At 57.8% G+C, this 26,982-nt stretch overlaps 1 protein-coding gene across 2 annotated transcripts in view; it reads left to right on the top strand.

Moving 5' to 3' along the window:
* The window catches only part of TBC1D22A (TBC1 domain family member 22A), a 289,882-nt gene that overhangs the window by 10,668 nt on the left and 252,232 nt on the right, over positions 1-26,982 (top strand). For both annotated transcript variants that reach the window (XM_032882758.1, XM_032882759.1), the window contains exons 2-4: positions 7,876-7,932; positions 8,851-9,191; positions 14,280-14,456. In XM_032882758.1, coding sequence (XP_032738649.1) covers positions 7,876-7,932; positions 8,851-9,191; positions 14,280-14,456 — 575 coding nt within the window. The remainder of the gene's footprint in view (positions 1-7,875; positions 7,933-8,850; positions 9,192-14,279; positions 14,457-26,982) is intronic.

The raw sequence follows: 26,982 nt of genomic DNA, 5'->3' as shown, positions 1-26,982 counted from the left end.
ACCTGCCCGCTGACGCCCCGCGGCTGAGATGCAGGCGAGCATCTCCTAAGTGCTGGGTTAGGCTCTTAGTTTCCTTTTTGATGCTTAGGATGTGTCTTTTCTGTACTTTTCCTTCCTCTCACACTTCACTGTCTCCTTCCGGGCTGCTTCAGCCCCGCTACGCCAGCCTTTCGCCAAGGCACACGGAGCCGCCCTGGTCCCTGGCCTGTCAGTTTCATTTCCAAGCCGGGGCCTTGGTGTCGGGTGTGTGTGTGTGTGTGTGTGTGTGTGTGTGAGTCAGTGAAACCAGAGAAGTGTTTGCTGGGATATGTGGGAGAGAATCGCCTTCTTGTCACGCAGCATTCCTCCTTCCTTTTGGAATTCTGCCCGTGACTCTGCTCGATTCCCTCTTGCTTTCCCGCTGCTGCGCTTACCCATGTTGGGATGCTCTCCCGCCATCGCCGGAGCCAGGGGCCAGCTGTCCCTGTGTCCCTGCTCCCCAGCATCACCCCAGCTCCGGTGTCAGCCCGGCCCGCAGCAGGGGTCAGCCAGTGTCTGCTGAATGAAGGGTGCCCTCCAAGGGAAGGCTAGCCTCGAGCACTTGGCTGTCACAGGTGTGCCCTCGGACAGCCTTGGGTGCTGGTTCATTGCACTCTGCCTGCCCTGAGCTCTAATGGCAGCAGGGCCGAGTCCTGAGGAGCCGGCAGTGGTTGCTCTGGGGCCCCCATCTCTCTTCTCTGGGCCTCCCCCAGCTGACCTGTGTCTCCAACCTGTCCTCACCTGTGACCTCCTCCGTCTGGGGGTGCCCCTCGTTCCCACCTCCTGCCTGCAGTGAACCTTAGCTGTACCGTCTTCGTTGCCTGCCTCCCCCTTCCTGGTGGTGACGTTCCAGTGGTGGCTCCCTGTGCCTTGTGTGGGAAGGGGGTGTTCTGTTGAGAACTTGGGGGCTGTCTTGGGGGGGTCCTCTTCTGGGCGCCATCCCTGGGGCATCTCTCCCCCTGCCCATCCCTGGCGTGCCCTGTGCGGTGCTGTCCTTGGTCCTGGCACCTCCCTCTCACCTGGATGGGAGCCTCTGGGGCCGCAGAGGGGATCCATGACGCTTCGTGAGTTCTCGTGTATTTGTTCTTCCGTCTGAGAATCCTTCATGGCCGCTCGGTTGTGCGGTCATCAGGATGGAGACCTGTCCCGCCCAGGGAATGCAGTTGTGGTCCCCGCTGTTGCCTGCTGGTAACGAATGAATCCTTCAGAAGTTTCGTGGTCCTGGGGGGGTTGATACATGCCTGTCATTTTCACTGGAAGCTGCTGGAGCTCTGGTTCTATGCGGGTAGCATTAGGGGCTTCTGTTGTTCGGTGCTGCAGAGGGGGACTCGGACCTGTTTAAAGGTCTCCCTTCGAAGGCTTAAAACCCTCCCCCTCACCCACCGTGGCACAGCAGCCTTCCCAGACACCTGGTCAGGGAGGAGACCCTCCTGCTTCCTCCCCTCCCTCCCTCTCCCCCTCCCTTCCTCCTTCTCGCACTCCTTCCCTTTCTCCCTCCCTCCCTCCCTCCCTGCCCGCCTGCCCGCCTTCTCCCTCCCTCCTTCCCTCCCTCCCTTCCTTCCTTTCAGCATCTTTGTGGAGCCATCATTTGCATAGCCTCTGTTTCGCTCACTTAAAGTGTACAGTGTTTTTAGTCTCTTTGCAGAGTTGGGCAGTCATCACCACAGTCAGTTTTCGAACATTAGCCTTAGCACGGTAGAGAAGCCCCAGGCTCCCGGCAGTGGCTCCCCATTCCCTCCTCCCCAGCCCCTGGCCGCCACGCATCTGCTTTTCGTTTCTGCAGACTTGCTTGTCCTGGACATTTGCGCAGTCCTGTGTGTGGATCACAGGACTGTGGTCTTCGCGGCCGGTTTCTTTCACTGAGTGTGATGTTCTCAGGCTCCGTCCACGTGGGAGCGGGTGTCCGCTCTTGGTTCTCTGTTGGAACCTCCTAGTACCTTCCTGTGTATGCCCAGGCCGCCCGTTGATGGGCCTGGGGACTGTTCCCACGCTTGGCTGTTACAGAGCTGAAGCCACCACATCCTTTCCCTGGACCCAGGGTCCCCGCCTCCCCACTCCTCTGCTTCTCTGGCTATTCAGAATTTGTTTTTGTGGCCGTCACGCACTAGGAGTTTGACTGCTTGTGTGTGTATCCAACATGATAGATAGTTTGATTATGTCTTCTTTTTTTTGTTTTTTTTTTTAAATGTTATTTATTTTTTTGACAGATCACAAGTAGGCAGAGAGGCAGGCAGAGAGAGAGGAGGAAGCAGGCTCCTGGCCAAGCAGAGAGCCCGATGTGGGGCTCGATCCCAGGACCCTGGGATCATGACCTGAGCCTAAGGCAGAGGCTTTAACCCACTGAGCCACCCAGGCGCCCCTCATTATCTCTTCTTAAAAACTTTCTGTAAGTGACATCAAACGGCCTATGCAAGTTAGTCTTCAGCGGTATGTTTTTAAGTTTACCGATCTTGGTTCTTGCGTTTCTTTCATGTTTGCTGTGGTTAGTGTTCCGTTATACTCATGTTCCAGCCGATAATGGGCGAATGGATAATGTGAATTCATTTTTCACTTGTTTACGTATGAAGGGTTTTCTTGAATTTTCTTTCTTCGTGCTTGTGACACCGCTGAACCTGTCTCCTGTGTCCTTACACGAGGGTTTCTCACAGCGTGTGCCTGGAAGTGCCATTATGTCATGTGTATCTGCTTTCCGTAAGGAATCACTGGGGTCCTCTTTAAAGCAAAGAGTTACTGTTGTGTTTTTAGGCAGTGCTATTTATTAAAAAGTTTATTGGTGAGCGTATTTTTTAAAGAACAATTTCATTATGTGGAGTGAGGTAGGCGTGTTAGTTGCCACTTCCTCTTTTAAAATGGCTTTCGCTGAAGCCTATTTTTCTTTTTAGCTATGCAAGGCCAGATAAAAATGCAATTTTAATAAGAGAAAATGAGATACCTTTTAGTCTGAGCTTGAACTGTGCTGGAACATTTTCTGCTCAATAAACACAAGTGGTGTGCCCGTGAAGAATTAACGCGCCGGTGCCATCCTGGCAGGGAGGGGCCCACAGCGCGCGGTGCTGCTGTGTGACTTGTGCAGGTGCCTTGCACAGAGAGGGCAGAGACCCCCTGCCTGCTGGTCTGCAGCTGTCTTCGTGTCCTGAGACACGAGGGAAGGGGGCAAGCCAGCAGGGTAGGTGCACAGTACTGGCGAATGCTGCCCGTAGGTCACTCAGCGGTCGCCAAGCTGCTGCTGTATGACGGTCTCATTTCTTATAAGTTCTTACTCCCATTTCTGGGACGAGGAAGCTAAAGCTGAAAGCAGTTACCCAGGCTGTTTGGTTCTTGAAAACTGGAAACCTTCTACCAAGGTCAGGGGAGCCTCCAAGAGCTTTCTGGAAAGGGGCGCTACAGAGGGGTTGTGCTTGGCCTCCGTGGGCTGATACTTTCTCTTTCAAACGACAACAACAACAGACCCCTAGACTCTCCGGATTCTGTGGGTCCAGCTGGTCACAGTGGGGATGGCGCATCTCTGCTCCATGGTGTCACAGGGACGGTTCAGAGGCTGGGACGGAAATCAGAAGGCTCGTGCCTCACTCCTGTTGCGGTTGATGCCGGCCCTCAGCTGGGACCCTGAAGCTGTTGGCTCTCGTGCTTCGATGTGGGCTCCCCTCGTGGCTAGTCAGGGCTTCTTCAGAGCCTGGTGGCTGGGTTCCAAGAGAGAACCCAAGGGAGCCAGCTGGAAGCTGCGCTGCCTTTAAAAACTTAATCTTCATTGAGATTCACATATAATAATAGTTCACCCATTTAAGTTCCCGTACAACACCATTCCCTGGTTTAACGATCAAAGTCAGTGGTATTGTGGTGTCCCTGCAGACTTGCCTCATCATTGCCGTGGTCAACGTTAGAATATGTTTGTCCTCTCAAGAAGAAGCTCTGTTGTCTTCGCTGTCACCCCAGCCTCCCATCCTCCACCCCAAGCAACCACTAGTCTACCTCCCATCTCCCTTCTAGACATTTCATGTCAGTGGGATCGTAGGATAGGCATTGTTTTATGCCCGGCGGCCTGCACATAGTGGGACGTTCTCAAGGTTCTTCGTGTTGTAGCACGAGCCAGCGCTGTGTTTCATAGCTGAGGACTGTTCCGTTTGAAAGTATTCCAGGTTCCACATTTCTGTCCTCCTAGACCGTTGTAAATACCAATGCACTTTTAAAATTTTTATCGGTAAACTTAAAGATTCTTGCGAGTTTGGCGTCCAGTGTGCTTGGCTCTGGCTGCCCGGTACTCCTCGCCACGCCCGCCACAAAGTGGGGGCCAGAAGAGGTCTGTTAGATTTTGCTAAGACGTCTTAGGATATAAAAGGGAACGTTTTCTGTAATTAAAATGTTGTGCCACAGGCACAAGCACGGAGGCATGAATGGAAAACTGAAAAAATGCCCCAGTATAGAATAATCTCATGTGTATTGAAGACGGTGTCTGCAGACCAGTAGGGAATAGGAGATGGTTTTAAGCAGTGTCATTGGAGCAGTGGATTATATTTTTAGAAAGTTTTCTACAGTCTGTAGCAAAATAAAATAAATTCTAGGTAACTAAAAACTCATGAGTAAAAAACAAAACCGCAGAAGTGTGGAACTAGGACACAGTGGGAGATTTACACCATCTCAGTAGGTCTGCTGGGCTGAGTGTTCCTGTGCTCCCAAAACTCGCTGGGAGCCCTGGGTGGTGTTAGGACATGGGGGCTCTGGGGACTGAGGAGGTCCTGAGCCTGGAACCATCTGTGGTGGGATTAGGGCCATTATAAAAGAGACCCCAGAGAGCTTCCCTGCCTCTTCCACCAGGTGAGGACACAGCAGAAGGGACCCGCTGAGGCCCTCACCAGACACCAGATCTGCCGCCGCCTTGACCTTGCGCCTCCAGGCTCCAGAACTGTGGGGGAATAAACGTCTTTGTTTATAAGCTGCCCCAAGTGTGGTCTTTTTGTTCCAGCAGCTGGGATGGACTTAGACAGTTGGGGGTGGGACCTTTTTAAGTAGCGTCACCAGGGGAGAGCCCTGTGTAACGCAAAAGAGTGAGGTTGACTTAACCAGAGACCTCTAAGCTTCCATAAGCCAGGAAGACGGATTTGTTGCCTGTCACCATTCTCTTCTCTTCTGGTTTTCTCTTGCTGCTCTGACAAGTCAGCATAACCCTCTTGGCTTATAATCAATTACACTCGGTCGTAGGTGGTCAGAAGTCTGGCATGGGTCTTGCTGGGCTAAAATGAAGGTGTTGGCAGGGCTTTCTGGACATTCTGGGGAGAAGCCATTTCCTTAGTCTCTCCGGTTCCTAGGGGCTTCCCACATTCTTTCTCCATCTTCACAGCCGGCAGTGCAGCCTTGATCAGAGCTTTCTTTCTGGTTGTGCTCCCTCTTAGAAAGAGGGAGGACTTTTAAGGACTCGTGATTAGATTGGGCCCACCTGATAACCCTAGCCGCTCTCCCAGGGCTTGTGTCTTTGGTTGCATCTGCAAAGCCTCCTTTGCCAAGGGAGGTGACACATTTGCAGGTTCTGGGATTAGGACATAACATGTTTAGCCATTATTCTGCCAACTACGCTGTTGTGGATGGACCCCCTTTGGCACGTACGAGTTGCGATCCACGTTGGATAGACAAACTATGGTGTAGTTATACAGTGGGACAGAGTGAAATTAAAGGCTGTCCTGTCTGGGGAGGTGGCATAGGCAGCGATTAGTTGGGCCTGTTCTATTATTAGGACTTTATTTATTTTCTAAATTATTTTTTCTATTCTTAGGACTTTAATTTTTTTATTTTTTATAAAAAAGATTTTATTTATTTGACAGAGATCACAAGGAGGCAGAGAGGCAGAGAGAGAGAGGGAGAAGCAGGCTCCCTGCTGAGCAGAGAGCCCAATGTGGGGCTTGATCCCAGGACGCTGAGATCATGACCTGAGCCGAAGGCAGAGGCTTAACCCACTGATCCACCCAGGTGCCCCAGGACTTTTAAGAAACTTTTAACAATTGGAATTAATTATAGATTCCCAAGGAGTTGCAGAGAAGTGTGTAGAGATGTCTCGTGTGGCTGTCTCGTGATTATGTTTTTAAATTTAATACAGAGCGGGGCACCTGGGTGGCTCAGTGGGTTAAGCCGCTGCCTTCGGCTCAGGTCATGATCTCAGGGTCCTGGGATCGAGCCCCGCGTCGGGCTCTCTGCTCAGCAGGGAGCCTGGTTCCCCTCCCTCTCTCTCTCTCTCTCTGCCTGCCTCTCCGTCTACTTGTGATCTCTCTCTGTCAAATAAATACAATCTTAAAAAAAAATTAAATTTAATACAGAGCGTACCTTTTTTGGTATGTAGCAATGGACATTGGGTGAATAAATGCATTTAAGTACATTGAATGGTGGTGATACGGGGACACAGTCGTGATGTAATGCTTAGTGAAAAATGTAGCATTTCCTTCTGTTTTTAAAAATTAAAACATTCTGGGGTGCCTGGGTGGCTCAGTGGGTTAAGCTTCTGCCTTCAGCTCAGGTCATGATCCCGGGCTTCTGGGATCAATCCCCGCATCAGGCTCTCTGCTCAGCGGGGAGCCTGCTCCCCCCACCCCCCCGCCTGCCTCTCTGCCTCCTTGTGATCTTTCTCTGTCAAATAAATAAGTAAAATCTTAAAAAAAAAATTAAAACATTCCTCTGTGCACGAAAGGCCTCCGTGTATGCATTTGCTTTAACGCGCTCACCCCCTGACAGTGTCCCACTGAGGGTGCCAGCTGGCGTCTCTCGAACAGGGACTGTACCAGGAGGCCTCACTGCTAGTGGCTGAACCGAACTGGGGTTTGCTTGGTTCACATCTGAGGGGGCTGGGGCCTGGACCTATGGGGTCGCACTGCCTCACGGGATCCCGTGCGCGGTCTCGTCTTCCCGCCATGCCTGTGTTCTCAGATGGTTTATAACTCCTGCTCATTCCTCACGCATGGTGGCCTGGCGGCTGGGAAACTCTAGGCCTCACACCAGTGCTCCAGGCAGATGAGGAAGGGCAGCACATTGGTGACCGACCTGTGCTGGGTCACAGGGCCTCCATCGGCTGGACGCCGCCCTGCGGAGGAAGAGGTGTGGGGTGCGCCCGCTCAGCCGACTGCTGTGGTTGTCTGCCACAGGGGCTGTTTTGTTTCCGTCCATCTTCCAAGTTCACTCTGACGAGCAGAAGTCTTTATTTTTAAATTTATTTATGTATTTTTTAAAGATTTTATTTATTTATTTGGAAGAGAGAGAGAAAGCAGGTGCACGAGCAGAGGAGCAGCAGAGGCAGAGGGAGAAGCAGACGCACTGTGAGCAGGAACCCAACGTGGGGCTCGATCCCAGGACTCTGAGATCATCACCTGATGCTTAACCAACTGAGCCACTCAGGCGCCCCCAGAAAACTTGTATAATAAAACCACTAAGTCTTCTAAAAAATACGCTTATCTTCCTCTTGTGATTCTGTGTTTCGTCTGCACACAAAATGGTACCAGATGGGCATTTCAGCCTTAGATTGTGGTCCTGCCAGTGGCACACGGTCCGAGAGCGGAGGCCGCCTGATCTCGGTGACTCCGGGACTCCTGGCTCCCAGCGGCCACTCACCAGCGGTGCCTGAGGTCCAGGCGATGCGGTCAGGGCTGCGGCTCCCCGGGCTGAGGTCCGTTTGCTGGACAGGCTGAGTGCCCCGTTGTTTGTGCGGCGTGGGCTTGTGCGGCGCCATTCATCCTTCCGGGTGGGCCCCGGGACCTGTGCAGCGGATGGGGAGTTGCTCCCCCAGGCGTGTGGCTTCCTGGGAACCAGTGCCTCCCCCGAGTTAGTGGCGGGTGCCGGAGGAGGCAGAGAGAAGCTGACCGGTTTTCCTTTCCTTCCAAACAGCATCCAGCATGTGTACGGCGCACAGCACCCCCCCTTCGACCCGCTGCTACACGGCACGTAAGTGAGGCCTGCGCTCCGGCCGCGTTCCACCCACTCCTGGGGGCTGTGGTGACCCGCCCGCCGCCTGGGAGTCCTGAGAGGAGGAAGGAGTCTTCCCATCAGCAGACACGTGTCAGGGCCTCGCAGGGCTCATCCTCTGGAGAATGGCGGAGGGGGAAGCCCAGCCTGGAGTGGAGTGGCCTGGGCAGGAGAGCATGTGCCTGGCACCCCGTTAGTTGGCGGGTGTGGGGTCTGGCCCCGGGCCTGTGCGCGGCACTCAGCTCACTTGCCCTCCACTGCGCTCTCTGCCTAGTGTCTGGGCTCCTCCAGAGGCGGGCACACGAGAGGGAGGTGTGGCCCCACGGCCGGTGCTGGCAGATGTTCCTGGAACCCACGTGGGGGCCCTGGTTCTAGTGCTGCTGCGTCTGAGTCCAGATGCCAGAGGCCTGGGGGGTGGGAACAGCCGCTCCTGCCTGCCCCACCCCCACTGCTGCCTCGGGAGGTTGGCGGGCACTGTCGGTGCTGGGGTTCCTCCCGAATGGCTTCTGTCACCGAGCAGACTGCTCAGCGGGACGGCCCCTCGAGAGCCTCTCTTTCCTGTCACTGAACTCTAGGAGTCCTCTTTTTTTAAAGATTCTTTATTTACTTGAGAGAGAGAGTGCGCGCACGCAGCAGTTGTGGGGGGAGGGAGGAGGCAGAGGGAGGAGCAGGGCTGAGCAGGGAGCCCCCTGCAGGACTCGATCCCCGAGCCCCGAGAGCATGACCGGGGCGAGGGCAGCCGCTTCACAGGCGGAGCGCCCCGGGCGCCCGAGTCCTCCCCTGGAAACCTCTTCACCCTCAGCTCAGCTGACGCTTTCGTCCGGGGCTCCTTTCCCACCAGTCGCGGGGCAAATCCTCGCCAGCCCCCGAGAGGACAGGTCTGCCTTTGCTTTGCAGCTTGCTCAAGGCCGCGCCCAAGGTGCCCACCACGCCCGCGAAGGCCAAGAGAATCAGCACCTTCCAGGAGTTTGAGAGTAACACCAGCGACGCTTGGGATGCCGGCGAGGACGACGACGGGCTCCTGGCCATGGCGGCCGAGAGCCTGCACACCGACGTGGTCATGGAGACGGCCAACCGCGTCCTGCGCAACCACAGCGAGCGGCAGGAGCGCCACAAGCGGCAGGAGGCGCCGGGCCCCGAGCAGAAGCCAAAGCCTTCGGCAGAGTCTCCTCTGGTCCCGAGCGGTGACCTCCGGCTGGTGAAGTCCGTCAGCGAGAGCCACACGTCCTGTCCCGCAGGTGGGGTGGGGGCGCTAGGAGGCGACGTGCAGAGCTGATGGGGAGAGGGGCTCGAGGCCTGTCTGACTGTGGGTGGTTAGAGGGGTTCTGTCCTGTTTGCCGCAGCGGCTCGGGCCTTTGAAAGACCTGGAGGTTGGGATCAGCCTGTCCATAGGCCTTTCCAGGCAGCCGTGGACTTTTCTTTGTGCCCCCAGCTGAGTGTTCTCTCCTCCAGGTGGAGGGGCGTGGTGTGCGGCCTCCGTGGGTTGGCTGTGAGAGGCCCACGGTGAGCACCAGGCCCCGGGGGACCATGTCTCCCTCTGAGTGTGCCTCGGTTGTTCCAGGCGGGACATTTCCAGCTGCACACGCAGAGCCTGCCCCTCCTTCGGCGGCTGCCAGTGACACCCCCCCCCCCACCCCGCCTCTCTCCCCAGGGCACCTCCATGTGGGCTCATTCGGTAGCGGGTGGGGTTTGGGGTGTGGAATCACTGCGTCCAGGTCGTAAACTCAAGGATGGGATCAGCGCGTGTCTTGTACTCCCATGCCTGGCGCTTGGTGGCCTTTCTGGAGACAGTGCTCGTTAGTTTTGCTCTTTTTGTTTTGGGGGTTTCTGTGACCTAAAACAGATGAGCCTCTGTGATGGGTCAGGCACAACTCTCAGGGCTTGGGGTGCCCCAAGGAGGTCCCTGGCCTTGAGCGTGTGTTCTGTGGGGCGAGGGGGACATACACCCACATGCGATCAGTAAGGAGGCCTAGGGTGTGCGGGGAGGTGACAAGTGCTGTGGGTCCAAATAGGTGGTCACAGCAGGCTGGAGCTGGGGTGTAATCTTCAGTCAGACCATCCTGACGCCCTCTGCAGCGGGGGACACCTGAGCGTCAAGGAGGTGATGTGGGGAGGCGTGGGGCATGGGTGGCAGAGGGCCTGGCCTGTGCAGCTGCAGACTCACGGACTCCCTCTCCCAGGGTCTCTGGGGGTTGGGGGCTTGCCCTGGTTTGCAGAGGGGAGAAGAGGGCCTCGTGCAGCCTTAGCTTGTGCTGCTGGGACGCACGGAGCTGGTGTCCATCCATCCCTCTGCCTTCCCGGGAGCTAACGTGTGAAACGTCACACTTCTCTGTAGGGGGGATGCTGTGAATGCGTTCCTTCCTCCGGTTTTCATATTGGAATCTAAACTGCTTTTCTCTAAAATAGGCTGAACCTCAAAGTACTTGAGCTTGAAGATGAAAATCTGGTTAGGGCTTCTGTGAGTGGGTCGAGGATCCCCGAGACGGACGCGGCGCACGCCAGTCACTGCCTGCACACCCTGGCCAGCCAGTGTCCTCAGCTGCGTCCCTCTTCACGTGTGCTGGTGCCCTGAATTCCCCTGCCCTTTGCTGTGCCCCCCGCCTCCGGGGCCTGGGTCTCGGCTGAGGGCAGGGTTTCGTTCTGGGAGGCCGGGGGGCTGCTGTGGCAAGAGTACCGCAGGACAATGGTGTGGGAGCAGCAGAAAGTTCTGTCTTGTAGTTCTGGAGGCTAAGTCTGAGGTCAGGCGGCCAAGACAGTTGGGTTCTGGCGAGGGCCCTTTTTGGGGTGCAGACAGCCACCTTCTCACGGTATCCTCGTGTGGGGGAGACTAGAGAGGGGAAACAGGCTGTCTCGTGACTCTCCACGAGCACCGATCCCACTGGGGCACCCCAGCCGCATGACTTCCTCTGAACCCGAGGCTCTGCTTCCTGACCCCATCCCATCCGGGGTAGGACTTGAGTGCATGGACTTTGGGGCCGCCCAGCATTCGGCCCTTGGGCTGCCTCCGGCCAGGGTGGGGAGCCTTGGGGTAACTCCCTCCCGTAGAAGCTAGGGGAAGGAAGCTCCAAGCGGCTCGTGCTGGGGAAGGGGGCGGACAACCGTGTCTGCCTTGTGCCTCCGCCCCCCGGCGCGCAGCCATCTTTCCTTTGTGAGCAACTCGTGTCCTGACGGCATTTACCCATCGCTCACTGTGGGGCAAGGACTGTCGCAGGCCCTCGTCGCAAACAGACCCCTCCGACTTCGCGGCCACCGCAGGAGAAAGCTTCCGGGGCGGGTACGGGGAGGTCACGTGGCTCGCCCGGCACGCTGAGTGGTGGGGCGGGAGTCCATGGCGTCTGACGCCGGGGCCTGCTGCTAGCCTCTGGCCTCACCACAGAGAGCAGGACCTCTCCGCGGGTGATTCCACCCTGAGGGGGCACGAGGTCATGTTTTAGGACCTTTCCCATAGTCCCATCTGGGTCAGGGAGTGTGTGTGCCTGGCATGAAGTAGGTGGAGACCAGGGCTGCCCCACAGGGAACTCTAGCCCAAGGTGCACAGGACTGAGGGGGAGAGGGCCCCTCTGGAGCTCGAGGTGGCCTCTCGGGGAGCCGATCCCGCGGGTGGTGGGCAGTGGTGGGCAGAAATCGTGGGCCTGTGTTCAGTTCTCTGGGTGGCTTGTTACTCACGGGGATGGCCTACTTTTTTTTTTTTTTTTTTAAGATTTTATTTATTTGTCAGAGAGAGAGAGAGCGAGCACAGGCAGACAGAATGGCAGGCAGAGGCAGAGGGAGAAGCAGGCTCCCCGCCGAGCAAGGAGCCTGATGTGGGACTCGATCCCAGGACGCTGGGATCATGACCTGAGCCGAAGGCAGCTGCTTAACCAACTGAGCCACCCAGGCGTCCCGGGGATGGCCTACTTGATGTTGGCCTAAGACCACGTCAGTCCTGTTCTTACTGGACTGGACCCCGTGTGGATGTGTTGACTGTCAGTCCAGTGGGGAGACACAGGGCTCCCAGTCCTCCACCTCCGTGGGTGGGATGGAGCCTTGGGGCGGTGGACCCAGAAGCACCCAGGGGTAGAAGTCCTGGTTTTGTCTTGCTGAGGAGGGCCAGGGGCATGTCAGGGAAGGCTTCAGGGAGGATGTGATGTCTAAGGTTAGCAGGAGGGTGAGGGTCCAGGTTCAGGAGGGGAGGCCATCCCGGCTGAGGGGAGGTGCTGGGTGGGCTGGGCCCGATTGCACACCCCATCTGCGTGGTTTGCAAGTTCCCCAAAGGCAGAGACCATGTCCCATTACCTTTGTTTCCCTTTGGTGTCCCGTGTCATTACATGAATGTCAGTGAGTTAAACCAAGCTCTCCCCAGGGCCTGGTGACTGTGGGCTCTCCTCACCTCCATGTCCTGCCCTACCCTCATCCCTGCAGTGGCCCCATGGCTCAGGGCCAGGCAAGGCCAGTTTCGTGTGATGGCTCGTAGGAACGGTGCTCTGTCATCTTCACAGTCCCGCATGCTACGTTTCACATCACCCCATGTGGCGGTGTCCAAGGGACCTGCCAGCTGCCCCCGACTCTGGCCTCCAGCCCTGGGTAGATGGCAGCCTGAAAGTTAGGAAGCTGCAGGGAGGGCGCTTGGGCTGGCCTTACCCGTGCCTCCTGCTTACTATCTTCTGACTCTCCTGACTTTCTTAGTGTCTGAGGAGTCTGTGCCTTTGTACTTCAAGTCAGGTGCACTTTGCTTGGTCTGGGGTACCACTGGTAATGGTGAGGCCGTGCCTTAGGCTGCGAAGGGCTCAGTGGGCGTGGCTGGGGAGGACTGTCTCCACTGCTGGTGGGGAGCTGGCTGCGAGTGGCTCCTGAGTCGACGCTGGCTGTGGGGACGCTGATGTGTTTTCATTGACAGTAGCAGGGAGACGTGGCTGTTGGCCTTCCTGCTTCTTCAGTAGGGAGGGGCATCAGCGTGCCTTGCAAACCCCGCCTGTCCCATCTTAGAGGGGGCCTGGATGTGTGCTCTGCTCGGGACCAAGTGGTCCATTCGTGTCGCCATAAATCACACCGATGCTCTCTGAGATGGCAGAGAAGTCAAACCCAGCCCATTTGGTTCTGCGGTGGAACGTGGGATCGCTCCTCCTATCATCGTCTTTCCTAAGGAAAGATCATGACTCACGGGGACTAACAGATTCCGAGGGCGGGGAGGAGGCAGTCTGAGCATCACAGCCCCGGGCCTCCCCGAGTGCAGGTGGTGGGGAGGCCTGGAGGAGGGGCCGGGCTTGCTCTCACCTGGACACCCACTTCTTTAGGCTTTTCTGGTAGCTTAAGTGGGCCAGACTCTGCCCAGAGGCCGTGGGCCGCAGTGCTCCTCCGTAGGCCAGGGGTTTCTGTGTGAAGCCTTTCTAGGCTCTGTTTCTAGGGTCGTGAGTCGGCAGGAAGGAGGGAGCTGGTGGGGGTCTGACAGCGCACGGGAGCCAGCACGTTTCCATCTCCCTGTTTGTTTCTCGTCCCATCTCCTGGAGTCGATTTCTCCCTCTACTCTAAATTCCAGTTTTGGAAGAGGTGACCATTCGGGGGGATTTAGACCTGGGCCCATGCAGCCTGTCCCCGCCTTTTGCTTTTGGGCCCCTTGTTGGTCCCTGGTGGTTTTTTCTGAGTGGGTGTGGGACCTTGGGCTCTCTCCTGTGGCTCTTCCCGGCCCGGGTTCCTGGATTTAATGCATGGTTTCACCTTGGCCTGCATGTCCCCATTCGTGGGCCTTTGGGCAGTGGTGGTAGGTGGTGCCCTGGGGGGGTCTTGGGCACCCCCCACCTGCAGCACCCCCCACCCCGCTTTTGTGCGCTCTAGCTTCCTGTGCTTTCTGTTGGTCATGGTCCCTGCCCAGCTCCCTCATGGGCTTGGGGAGACCCGAGGGGTGCAGAGTCCTCCGTGCCATTGTGGGCTCACGTCCTTCCTCACCTGACTCAGTGGCTTCCTTCTGTGCTCACGCCCGGGGGGCCCCACAGGCAGCGTCAGCCCTGCTGTACACCAGCGGGTCCTGGCGTTGTGTCCCCCAGGCAGGCGTGCTTCAGGGGAGCCCTGACCGGGGGTGCACCCTGAGGTGGTCTGGACGTTTCTGGTTGTCGTCTTGCTTTTGGGTGAGCCTGTTTCCCGAGTGAGGAATGCTCTGGGGCCAGTGAACTTCTTGGGCATTCTCTACTTTCGCTTTATTGCTCCAGGAACCCAGGTTTGCGCTGTCCCGTGACGGGAGGGGGGCAGCTGAGGCACAGTGGCATTCACAAAGAGAAAGTGGCGCACGTGGGAGCCTTCTTACTGGGGAGCATCAGGAGGCCGTCCTCACCCCCTGCTCTCTCTCTCTGCAGAAAGTGCCAGCGACACTGTCCCTCTGCAGCGCTCCCAGTCTCTCCCACATTCGGTGACAGTCGCCCTGGGTAGCACGTCTGACCCTAGTGCCCTCAGCAGCTCAGCGTTAAGTGAACGAGAGGCCTCACGGCTCGACAAGTTCAAGCAGCTCCTTGCCGGCCCCAACACAGACCTCGGTGAGTCCCCGCCGGCGGAGGGCACGCGTGCCTGTGCCCCTGCGTGTGGTGTGCTTTGTCACGTGGTCTGTTTGTGCGGTCCTGCCCGCGAGTCACAGAGTTGACCATTTGACCTTAAGGTTTACGTTTGCTGAGTGCTGGTCCTGGGCTTCCAGTGCCATTGATCTGGCATTTTCTGTTCTGTTTTCCTTAATGCCCCGAATCAACCTCTTAGGCTTTGTGGAGCCTCCCTGGGTTGGCCCTGCAGGGCGGACCAGTGGACGTCCCTGCTCTCGAGTGTTCGTGGGGGCACACAGCTGGTGACTGGGGTCCTGGGTGCTGCTGACCTCACACCTTCCTTGGTGTAGAGTGAGCAACGGCCGAGAGCACCCGCAAGGATGGGTGTGGGTGGGCAGGCCAGCAGGGGGTAGTACAGTCACCAGTGGTCTCCAGGGTCACCGTAGCCGTGGGGCTGCGCTGCCAGCGGGCTCTGAGGCCGGTGCCCACTTCCAGGTCTGCCTGCTGGAGTTCCCCTTGAAGCTGTACACCTCATCCTCGTGGAGCGCCATGCTGCCGCGGGTGTCTTGCTGGCCGGGGGGAGCTCTCCGGGAGGTGGGATGTGGCCGCGGTCGTGGGATCACGCATGGTGGAGGGCAGGTGCAGGAGTGGCATGGGGGCTGGGGGTAGGAGGGGGTGGGGGGGGTGGGGGCAGGCTGTGCAGTGCCCCACTCCGCCAGCAGGTGGCACACGAGGCACGCGGATGGGCCGCCTGCGAGGAGGGCGGTGGAGGCGGAGCCAGGCCAGCAGAAGGATGGGCCCAGTCCGCTGGGGCGCTGGTCCCCTCTGGGTGCAGAGGGTTTTTAACGAAGGTTTCTTCATTTTCATTTTCCTGATTGTTTTGCTCGTGCATGTGGGTGGATGTCCGGTAAAAACATGTCGCTCTCCTCCCCAGCCCGGCTTTCCCTCCTTCCCGTGATGCTGGGTGTCGTCTTCTGGGGACGGTTGATGCACATGACGTTTTAAACTTCTCATTCTGGTGTAATTTCAGATTTAGAAAGAAGTTGCAAGAATAGTACGATGACTCCTATGTCAGTTCAGCCACAGTTTGCGCTTTGCCCCACCTTCACTGTGTGTGTGTGCGCGCGCGCGTGTGTGTGTGTGTGGTGGCAGTGTGTTTCCCCCGAACTGTTTGAGTCCGCTAGAGACGCTGCATCCCTGGGCCCCCGAGAGCGTCACTGTGTTTTCTAAGCACAGAGACACTGTCAGCATAATACAGGACTGTCGTCAGAACCGGGACTTTCCCAGCGAGATGGTGCGCCAACCACCTCGCGGCCCACGTTAACGTCGTGCCAGTCGTCCCAGTGACATCCGCTGTGTCTATCTCCTGGTCCGTCCTCCCCGTCAGCTGAGGGGTCCCCGTGTGCTCCATGTTCCTGGGTGTTGGGGCTTTGGGGGAGGACAGGCCAGCTGTTGTGTGGCACCCCTCGGCAGGGCTGTCTCCTGTCCTCCCAGTGAGGTTCAGGCTGGTTGTTTGGGCAGGAATGTCACCTGTGAGGTGTGTGGTGCCTGTCATCATGGTGAGAGGCCCCGGAGCCGGTTGGTCCTCCTGGTCAGGAGTGCATGCCTGATGGAGATGGATGGCAGCTGGAGATGGCGGCTGTCAGTTCTACCTGGAGAGGGGACTGTCGTCCTGTGGTAGTTCAGAAGTCGTGTGTGGAGAGACGCTTTGGGATCTGTGCATTTATATGGTCTGCTTACCGCCCCCCCATGTGGCAATGCTGCTCTGCTTCCCACTTTAAACCTCACGGCATCTTTCCCGTGTTAGTGCTCGACACCCGCCCGGCCCGCACGGGCTGTGCGATGCTGCCCTGGGCTGCCCCAGACGCCTTTTCTGCCCTTCCCAACGGGCACTTGGCTTCTTCCTCACTTTGTGTCCCTGCAGTGGGTTTGGACCTATGATCCTTGCTCCGCACTGGTGACTAGTGATGGTCATCAAGCGTCCCGAAGTATGGGTCGGGGAGGGGAACAGCTGGAGTGGAGATCTTACCCACGGCGCTGGGAGGTCAGGTGCCTCGGGCTTTGGGGAGTCTAGTCGTGGGGTTTGAGCACATCCCTCAGCCACTTGCTTTTCCAGCTTGGCAACACATAGGTGCCCCTGGGGCCGTGTGGGGAGGCCAGGTCCCAGAGTGCAGGGAGGGCGGGGGTTCTGAGGACGACCACGGGTGGGGAGTGCGGGATCAGCGCTCTCTGGCCCTGTGAGCAGAGCAAGCCTGGGAGTGCTTCTGGGGTCCTCATTCGTGTCCCAGTGGTGCTAGCTGTGCTGCGTGTCAGAGCCCGGGAGGGGATGCGTATAGAATGCGTAGGAGTGGGCCCAGCACACAGTGAATGCTGAACAGTGCTAGTCATCTGCCCTATTTGTTTGTGTTGGCCTGTTTACCCTTGACCTTGATTTTCAGAGCACTGACGGACATGGTCACTGTGTGGTCACAGCCGAGTCAAGGCGGTTTGCACGTGTTCTCTTGGTTGAGGTATGCGGTTTCTAACAGTAGGGGCACGGAGGCAGTTGGCGAAGACAAGATCCGCTGCTAGGAGTTGCAGTTCTGGGTCAGGAGCTGAGCCCCCATAGTCTTCTCGTGGACATCATCAGCGGACTAACTTGTGGACACTAAGATCCTCTTTAAGAACAAAGCTTTCGGGGCACCTGGGTAGCTCAGTGGGTTAAAGCCACTGCCTTTGCCTCAGGTCATGATCCCAGGGTCATGGGATCGAGCCCCGCATCGGGTTCCCTGCTCAGTGGGGAGCCTGCTTCCTCCTCTCTCTGCCTGCCTCTCTGCCTGCTTGTGATCTCTGCCTGTCAAATAAATAAATAAAATCTTAAAAAAAAAAAAAAAAAGAAAGCTTTCAGGACTCGTGGGGAAAGCGGGTAGGCATGGGCAGGAGGGGAGGTTAACAGTTAAAAGTAAGATTCTTTTGTTGGGCCGGTGGCATTACGAGTGTTTCCTGTCTTTGGCGTTCTGTTGAAGTATGAAATCTCACACCGAAAAGCTCTCGAAGTTAAACAATTACTGGATCTGTATTTAGTGGCAGGAGGAAACAGAGCCAGTAAATTGCCTGTTTCTATAAGCCATTTAAGATAGCCTTGGAAGACAGTGGAATATATTATCTCCACATTACATAAAAGACATAAGTGGCAAATATTTGCCAATGTTGGAGAAGCAAATCACTGATGTGAGAAGTGCCCACAGAAATGATTCTACCTGCGAATGTCATCTCGTCGGCGGAGAGCTGTTTTTCTTTGTTTAGCTTGTGCTCTGTGGTGAGCCTGGGGATGAGGGTAGCAAATAGAACTTAACAGCTCATTCTGCTCTTAGCATTGACTCAATATTTATTCGTGCAAAAGGCTGCTGCTTTGAAGCCCAAGAAAATGACACTCGGGGGCGTTCATTTTTATCGCGTGCATCTGTGCGTGGGAGCGGGATTGGGCCGGGGGCAGAACACGCGGTCCGGAGGCCCGCGGAGCCGCCCTGTCTCAGTGGTGTGGCGTCGAGGGCACGGGGCCTCCGGGCCTGCCGTGTCTGCCAGGGGAGCGAGGCTGGGTGCATGGGCTCCTTCTGGCTCCCCTGCCTGAGCACCCAGTCTGGCCCGAGGCTGGGGAGTGTCCCCGTAGATGGAGGTGGGGAGGAGAGAGTGTTCTGCGGGGAGCAGAGTCCGTGGAGCTGCTCACTCCGGGAGTGAGGTTAAGGTAGCTGCCCCCTCAGGGCCTGCGGCTGGAGGACAGCCCTGCGGGGCCGTGGTGGCAGGAGGAGGCCGTCTGGCTCTGGCGCCAGGCCCGGGCTCTGTGCTATCCACTCTCGGCAGGTGACTGGGGGAACGAGGCCCACCCTGCAGGGTCCTGGGACCCGGAGGTCATTTGGGAAAGCGCCCGCAGGGTTCACTCATTCAACCGGGTCCACTGGGCACTTGCTGTGGGTGCAGGCGCTGGAGAGAAGCAGGGAACCAGACCCCCCCGCCCCCGGCCCTGCCCTGCGGGAGCAGACGCTCTAGTGTGTGGAGATGGGCAGGCACACACACGCGCACACTCAGTACACCAGAAGCTCCCAGAAGGTGCTAAGGCGCCCGTGGAGCGCAAATCCGGGGGTGCCGCTGTGGGTGAGCCGTCAGCCGCGACCCCCGGAGTAGCCCCTTAACCCCAGGTGGAGCTGGAGGTGGAGACGGGCCTTCCGGGGTGGCTGGTGGTGCGACAGGGCTCCCACGCTTGTGGGCTGGACCTGGCTGCTGAGGCCTCGGCCTGGTGGGGGACAGCGAGCAGGACAGCAGGTAGGAAGGGACAGGTCCTGAGGGCTCCGAAGGCCAGAAGAAGGAGCTCATTGCGGAGCCGCTGGGAGGTTTGGAGGCGCGGCTGGGCACGGAGTCCGAAGGTGGTTTGTCCTCTGCGGAGGGAGAGCCATGGCCCACTTGTGGCTGGGGTGTCTCCAGCAGCGTGGGGCTGGGGCTGGGGTGACTGGCAGCCCCTTGGGAGCGCGGAGGGGAAGGGATAGGAGGGCAGGGACAAGCTGGGGAGTAGACTGGGGAAGGGCCTGAGGGTGGGGGCTGGGGGTGGGTGGGTGAGGCGCTTTCTTTCCCCGGGGCTGCAGGGCAGGCTGGGGGGCCCTGGCAGCTGGTGGGACACGAAGCCGGTGGACTTGGGAGCAAGGGAGGCCAAGATGGCACAGTGGGAGCCTCGGGCTGTAAGGAGGGGCCTCTGGTGCACATGGAGAGGCGTCCTTTCACTGGGGACACAGAGTCAGGGACTTGGGACACAGAGCCGGGGAGAGTAGTGTGGCCATGTAATTCCATGGTTCTGGCCGTTTTGGGTCCTCACTCTGTGCTGGCTTCGATGCCGCACGGGCATTTATACACACAGTCCCCGACTTGCAGCGGCTCGACTCTGCGGCAGTGTGAGAGACATGCCCGTTCAGTAGACGCTTACTTGGAATTTTGAACTGGGGTCTTTTCCCGGGCGAGTGATTCCTGGGCTGGTGACCCGGTACGCTCCGCTCCCGTGACGCGGGACAGCAGCCACAGCTTCCGGTCGGCCTCGCCATCACAAGGGTCAGCAGCGCTCCGCGGGTGCCCTTGCTGTCGGTCACTTCCCGTGCAGTGTCCGGTAGGTTACACGGGCTGCCCAGCCCTGCACTGTGGGCTTCGTGCGCGCTGACCGCCCGTCCGTAGGCCCGTGTGAGCGTCTGAGCAGGCCACGTTGAAGGTCGGCGGGGCGGAGCCGTGATGCTCGGGAGGTAAGGGCGCTAAATGGATACGGTGAGTCCCTTTGTGCGTGCACTGCCCCGAGCCCGGCGCAGGCCGTCTGCTCCCCGTGCGGGCCTGAGCCTGGTCAGCCACTGAGGGGCTCGAGTCTTTGGCGCGGCGGGCCGGTCCTGCGGCCCCACAGCTGGCCCCGGCATGGGAGCCGGTCGGGGACTGAAGCTTTGGCCTTCGCCGTGCTCTTCAGGGGCTGAGGAAGGAGGGGCCCTTTTCATACCCAAGGTCGGAGAGCTGGAGCAGAGGGCTCGTCTGGGCACGGGGCGACGCCCCTGAAGCCTGGAGGGCTCTCCTGCAATCTGGGGTCCTGGCGGTGGGCCAGCTGCTCCCACCGTCGCCCTCTAGTGGCCGGGCGCTGGTCCTGCCGCCCTCGCTACCCGGTAACCGCCAGGCCCTGGTGGCTGTGAGCGCCTGCGCCTGAGGGCCGGTGGGCTGGAGGACTGGGCTGGAGGACAGGGGAGAGCGAGAGCTCCAGCTGCCCGTGTCTTTCCCTGCCCTCTCCCTGGAGGACTGGCCCCTGGCCCTCGCGCTGAGTGTCCCCTGCAGCTACCAGAGAGCGAAGACCCGGGGCGTGGAGGCTCAGGACCCCCGGCCTTCGTGTCCTGTGCAGCTCCTGTGGCCGCAGCGCCTTCTGCGTGCTCAGTGCTCAGGCCAGACACTCCACTTTCGCTCCCCTCCTCTGCCCTGCCGCACCCCTCCCCTCCTCCGCCTCCTCCCCCTACCTTGGCCTCTGCTCCTGGCCCCTCCTCCCCTGCTCCTCTCTCCTGCACTTCTCCCACCCTCCACCCCCCACAGCTGTCCCTGCGCCCACCTTGGCCTCTGCTCCCCTCCTCCCCACACTCCTGCGCCTCCCTCCCACCGCCCGCTTCCCTCCCTCCTCTGCCGCCTTCCTGTTCACTCCCCTGCTCAGGATTCTCTCCATCCCACCCCTGTCCTTGCCCGAATGCATTTGGACCTAATGACTCAGTCGCCCTGTTGCCTCTCTTCTTACCCGAGGTGTGCACAGTGTGGCTCTGTCCCCTGTGGTGCCAGCGGGGCTTTGGGGAGGTAACTAGGAGGGTAAAGAGGGGAAAAGTCGTGATTGCCCCACTCAGGCCTCCCGGAAGCCTGGGCAGCTTTCTTTGGAAGGCCCAGTTTTATCTCCTTTCCGTGGTTTGAGGAAAACATACTTTTTTTTTTTTTTTTTTAAAGATTTTATTTATCTATCTGACAGGCAGAGAGGCAGGCAGAGAGAGAGGGGGAAGCAGGCTCCCCGCTGAGCAGAGAGCCCGATGCGGGGCTCGATCCCAGGACCCCGAGATCACGACCTGAGCCGAAGGCAGAGGCTTTAACCCACGGAGCCACCCAGGGGCCCCGAGGAAAAGGTACTTTTGGTGAAACAAAGCAGCTTTGAAAACAGCTGCTGAATGTCTGAGGCCACCCGAGCCTGTGAGCCTGTGAGCGGCTCAGGCGCGGAGCCCGCGCGGGGTGGGAGCCAAGACACAGCGCCCTGCCGCCGCCCTTCTCGTGGCCTCCACCTCTCGAGGTCCCGGCTGTCCGTGCGCTGAGCACCACCTTCTGAGCGTGTGAACAGGTGCAAGGACTGCGGTCGCCGTGGGGTCCCTGTCCCTTTCTGCGACACGGGGTGTGGCCGGCTGGCCAGAGCCCGTGTGTTGAGGCTTCCTGGCGTTGTCCAGTGGCGTCCCTGCTGCGCCTTCCAGCCGGCCCTCCTGTGGCACCGCGTGTTGGATTCTCCCTGTAGCATCTCTCTGAGGCCCGCAGGGACGCGGCAAGTTACTGTTCCTCGTGCACGTACCTGAGGGAGCTTGTTTTTAAGCAGGTCATCTACTTTTAAAGGTGCTTTCTGGGTTAAAGGTGGCAGCTGCGTTAAATTCACAATGCCCCGATTTTTCCCCCTGACCCCTGTGTCCTGCCGCATGGTCCCTCGTCTCTGCACACGGCTGCTCCCCTTCCTGTCACTCTCTGCTGTCGCCTCACCACCCCACCTCCACTGCCCGTCAGTCTCGCATCTCCTTGGCTTCGTATGGCCAGCACCTCTGCCCCATGCCCTGCCCCAAGCCACCCCCTCTCACCCGGTGCCAGTAGCCTCCTCACCAGGCCCCTGGCAAACCCGTGTGCCCAGGGCCGTGCTGCACGTGGTGTCTGTGGTCCTTTGGGAATGAGATCCAGGTCAGCTGCTTTGCAAAGCCTCCAGGGCTCCAGGCCAGCCAGAAGCCTGATGACAGCCTTCAAGGCCCGGCAGGACCTGCCCCATCCCTCTCTGGGTCTCGTCTTCTCCGTCCCTGCCTCACTGTGTTCTGCCGTTTCCGGAGCATACCAGCACGTCCATGCCCAGGGCCTCCGCCCTGGATTTCCGCATGACTCACTTCTGCTTTCTGCTCACAGGCCACCTCGTCACATGGTCTCCGGACTGAGCCGCGGGCGGCTGCAGCTTGTCCTCCCGCCCCAGAACACCTTACCCTCTTGGTTCCCGCCCCAGCCGGCTTTGTTTCGCCGCAGAGCACCCTCACCCTCTGCCCACTCGGCCGCTTGCTTGTTCCTGGGGCCCCTTCCCTCCAGGGGGCGGGCACTGCTGCCTCCTCGGTGCCCAGCCCCGGAGGTGCCCCATGGTAGACACTTGTCCTTGGTGGTGCTCAGCAGCCGTTAGACTCTGCTGCCCTTCCTCGGGGCACAGAGCCCTCTGTCTCCGGTTTTGTTTCTGTAAAAGCTGTTACGCAGCAAGTAATCTGCACGGGCCGACGACGGCTGCGGACAGAGCTCGCGCTGCGTGCGCTCTTCACTCTGCCCATCCCCTCCTGGCCCTCCCCAGCCGGCCTCCGGAGCCTTTCCCGGTGTGGGCCCCGCTCCTGCCCCCGTCCCCCCACCGCGAGGGGCCGAGTGACTCCTTCCTCCACTTCATTTTCCCACCCGAGCGCGTCTGGGAATGTTGGAGCTTAGAGATGTTGTTGGATGTTGTTGGAACTTTGGGGAACAGGAAAGACGATAAAACCAGCAAACCGAAATGGTAGATGTGCCTGCCGTGTAGACGTGCCGCCGTGCGGCAGTCTGTCCGCCGCGGTGCTCTCCGCATCCTGTCACCCGCACCCGCGGGGCCCACCTGGGCTTGGGACGGGACCGGGAGGGCCCGGGGCACATGCCGCCCCCCGTGCCAGCGCTCCCCGGGCCCACCCCTGGTGTGGGGTGTGAGTGACCTGCCGTAGCGGTGAGTTTGAGACACACCCAGTGGAGTGTGAGTCGGTAAAACGAAGGTTTCCCTCAGGATCTGGAGCCGAGGAAACCCCCAGTGTGATAGGAGACCTTTCAGGGCTCATTCGGGGGAATTCTGTTGAATGAAGGTTTTTTGCGCATAATCTTAAAAGCAAATGTTAAAAAAATATGAGTCTCCTTTACGGTTTAAAGTAGCATTCTTAAAAATCAGTCTTTGACGTGTTTGTCTTTTCTCTCTGACACCTTCTGGTGTAGGTCAGGGTGCTGTGGGGAGGCCGTGGAACCTGTGTTGTGTGCAAGGGGAGAGAAGGGAAGGGGGGAGGCGCGCCAGGACAGAGCAGCTCCCAGCTCTGCTGCCGCTCGTCGAGGGTGAGTGAGTTACGCCCATCTTCCTGCTGGACGCTCTGTCACTTGCCCTCGTTTTCCAGGGACCGGTGACTGGTCCTGGCGTGGTCTGGAGAAACGGTGCTGGTGGGTGTCCCCATGGTGGTGACCCGCGTCCCTGGTTCATCGGCTGACCGGGTTCCCTTGCGTTGAGGGGGATTGGGGAGCATTTGTGGTGGCTGCAGGTAACAGGAAATCTGACTTGGGGACTTTTAAACAAAAAGGGGTTTATTTTTCTCAGCAAGATGCTGGGGTAGGGAGCCATTGGCATTCGTCACTGCCGTGGCATCAAGGGTCTGAGCTTGTGGCCATGAGGTGGTGGTCATCAGCTCGTGTGAGGCCAAGGGCGATCGTCACGCGTCTGTATTCTCATCGGGAAGGGGTTTGACCAGAGCTGGGTCCCATGTCAATCCCTGGCTGCGGGGGACCCCAACAAGTAAGTCTCTCATGTGGGGTTAGTCACTGACACTTAGAACTTGGGGTTCTGGTAGCAGGGAAGAGGGAGGAGCTGGATGTTGGGGAGACAGCCACCTGTGTTTGCCACTCAGATAGATTGGGGGGCTCTGTGTCACCTCCGTGGATTTCCACTTTCCTGAGGTCAGGGGCTGTGTGCTGGGGTCTCAGCCTGGGCCTCATGCAGAGCAGAGACCCAGAGAGTGAATGGCCTTGCACGTCTGCAGAGTATCGGGTGGGGAGGGCGCGGTGGTCACACCTCTGAAGCTCACAGGCAGACACAGCCGTTAGAATGAGTTCTCCTCAGTGCCCGGCTTTGTTCCCAGAAACGGAACTGAGGCTCCGAAGGGCCACAGACCACTGCAAGCCAAGTGTCTAGCTCTGGAAACTGCAAAGAAAATGATATTTTTGTTTGAATATGGTCTTTACTGGAATCTATTAATGAAAATAAAGAATGACCCCAATGATGAGAACTGCTCCAGGGAGCCGAGAAGAAAGTCAGGCTCAGGATGGCTGTCGACGCGTGTTAACTTAGGAAAAGGTGCTGATGCACTTTGACCCCTGGGGCCTCTGGGTGTGATGGTGAGTTGTCCCCCTCAGCCTGAGGGAGAGGTGACAGGAGCCCGAGGCAGCGAGGTGGCAGGCAGGTCCCCCCGGGGTCTGGAATGGCGGCCTGTGAGGTGCATGTTGATCGTGGCCCCAGGAGCCCTTGCCAAGGACGTGTGTGCGCCCAGCTCTGGGCTCCACGTGCTGCCTGGCTCTGGGAGGCCTCTGAGCCATGGGGGGCTTCTGGGTTCTGGTACGTTAAAGGGAAGGAGGACGGTTCTCGCATGGGATGATGGTGCTGTTATCTGTGTCCATTCCAGCTGCCGGGACAGAATGCCACAGACTAGGGGTTTCTAGTAACAGGCCTTGATTTCTTGTAGTTCTGGAGGCTGAACTCGGGTTCACACTTGGCACCTTCTCACTGTGTCCTCCGTGGCAGGCGTGGGGACGGAGCTCCCCGGGGTCTCTTATAGGGGCTAACCCCGTTCACGGGGCTCTACCCTCCAGACCCACTCACCTCCCGGAGGCTCCTCCTCCAAACACTGTCCGTGAGAGTCAGCATTTGACACGGGGACTTGGGGGCCGCAGGCGCTGTCTGTGGTAGCCGTTTGCTTGGCGAGACATGGCCCGCCTCGGTCACCGTGAGGAGGACAGCTTTTGTTTGTAAAGCTCTTGGCCATGAAAATACCTCGCGGGTTTGGTGTTGACCCTCAGTGACAGATGAGCTGGCGGCCCCCGTGATCCCAGTTTTGCAGGTAAGAAGACAGATGGAGGGAAGGAGGAGGGGCGCCTGTGGTCGGAGGCGGCAGCCCCCGCGGTCCTGGGACGTTAGCTCCGGGAGCCCGAAAGTCCTTGTTAGAGATTTGATGCGGGATTAACTCCTCCGTGGTTGAAGTAAGAAAACAGGAAGAGATGTGTAATGAGTACAAGTGCAAGGCTTGGGAGATGGAAAATAATCTGGTTCGGCATTGCCGCTGGGTTTAACACGGGGAGGGAGTTCCACTTTAAGGCAGCCAGCAAGAGTGAAGAGCCCCCTGGGCTTTGTGGAGCGGGAGGAGAACCACCGCTGTCCAGAGTTTACCGTGAGGAGGCAGCGCTGCCAGGAAGGCCTTGGTTTGGTTTTTAGCCAGCGCTAGAGATTAATGGAAATGGGAGGCTTTCTGGTACAATCTTACACTATGTTCAAATTGGTCCCACAGGGAAAAAGTTCATGTTTGCTTAAAATGCTTAAAAAAACCCAATGTCGTTTTCTTGGGATAAGTTATTTTAAGAAAATTAGGTAGGGATGTCTTTTTAAACCCACTTTTTTTATTTTTCAAGATTTTATTTATTTGACAGAAAGATCACAAGTAGGCAGAGAGGCAGGCAGAGAGAGAGGGAAGCAGGCTCCCCGCTGAGCAGAGAGCCCGATGCGGGGCTCGATCCCAGGACCCTGAGATCATGACCTGAGCCGAAGGCAGAGGTTTAACCCACTGAGCCACCCAGGTGCCTCTTAAACCCACTTTTAAATGCACGGTGTGACCGTGTATCTGTCCATGGTTCTACAAGGACAAGCCTGCACGTTACAGGTGAGGAGCCGTGGTGGGCAGCCTGCTACCCGCCACTAACGCTCAGGGCCCCAGGGACCACAGGGCACGGGAAGTGGGGGTGCCCCGAGGGGTCCTGGTGGTGCTTTGCTGTTCACTAGCAGAGTGGCTGCTGTAGTTTTTTTGTTTTTTGTTTTAAAGCTTCTTTAATCTTTACTTTCTTCATCTGTGAAATGGGTATAATGGCACTTTGTGTCCACACTGTTTCAGAGGCTGGATGAGCTAATCTGCAGAGAGCATGGCACCTGGCCCACGGTGGGCCTGCCTTCCTGACTTGTGTCACCTTCTTTTCCCTCTGCCTCCTTCCTCCATATTTTTCATCCCATGGAGGCGGTGAGAATAGAGCTAGGTTTGTTACCTCTTTTTTCTTCCGGTTAATATTGTAAGTCTCTGCCATGTTGCTACAATCTTCATAACCATCATTTTTAATGGCTGTATAACGTTTTGAAAATGATCTTTACTTTAAATTTTTATTAAAATTGCTTATCTGTCTAAATCAGCATTTAATTTATGTATCTAATGAAAATCTAGACGTCTAATGTAAGTATTCAAAATACATAATAGAATTTACACTGGCAGAAAGGTTCCTTGCTGTTCTAGAGGAGGAGGAAGGTAAGAATACACAAGGGTTTGTCGCTTAAAGTTGGGAACTGGTAATATTTATTTTTATTTCCTGTTTACTAGTTTTTTTTTAAATTAATTGGAAAAGCCACATTATGCAGTGTTAAAGCAGCCAGTGGTTACTGCGGGCTTATGTGATGACAAGGGAGTGTCCTTTCCTCTGCGGGCTGTCAGCCGCGTCCTCGTCCTCTGCCTTCAGGAGTGTCGTGTGCGGTCAGGTCGCCGTGCGAGCGTGAGTGCAGACAGGCGCGTCCCGCGGTTCTCTGTGAAACACAGATGCGGTGCGCTCGCTTGTCTCCATGCGCTTGTTCTTGCCTGGTGCGGATCGGGGCGCCTGGGGGCCGGTGGTGTTTAGTAGATGGTGGTGTTTAGGCCCTCTCTCTCTTCGCAAGTGTCAGATGGCATACAGATCATTGCATTTCCAAGGAAAATGTCCTTTTCTAAAATGAAGG

This window comes from Lontra canadensis, unplaced genomic scaffold, assembly GCF_010015895.1.
Source record: "Lontra canadensis isolate GAN:19392208 unplaced genomic scaffold, GSC_riverotter_1.0 scaffold84, whole genome shotgun sequence".
Lineage (NCBI taxonomy): Eukaryota > Metazoa > Chordata > Mammalia > Carnivora > Mustelidae > Lontra > Lontra canadensis.
This window is presented reverse-complemented; position numbering and strand designations above follow the sequence as displayed.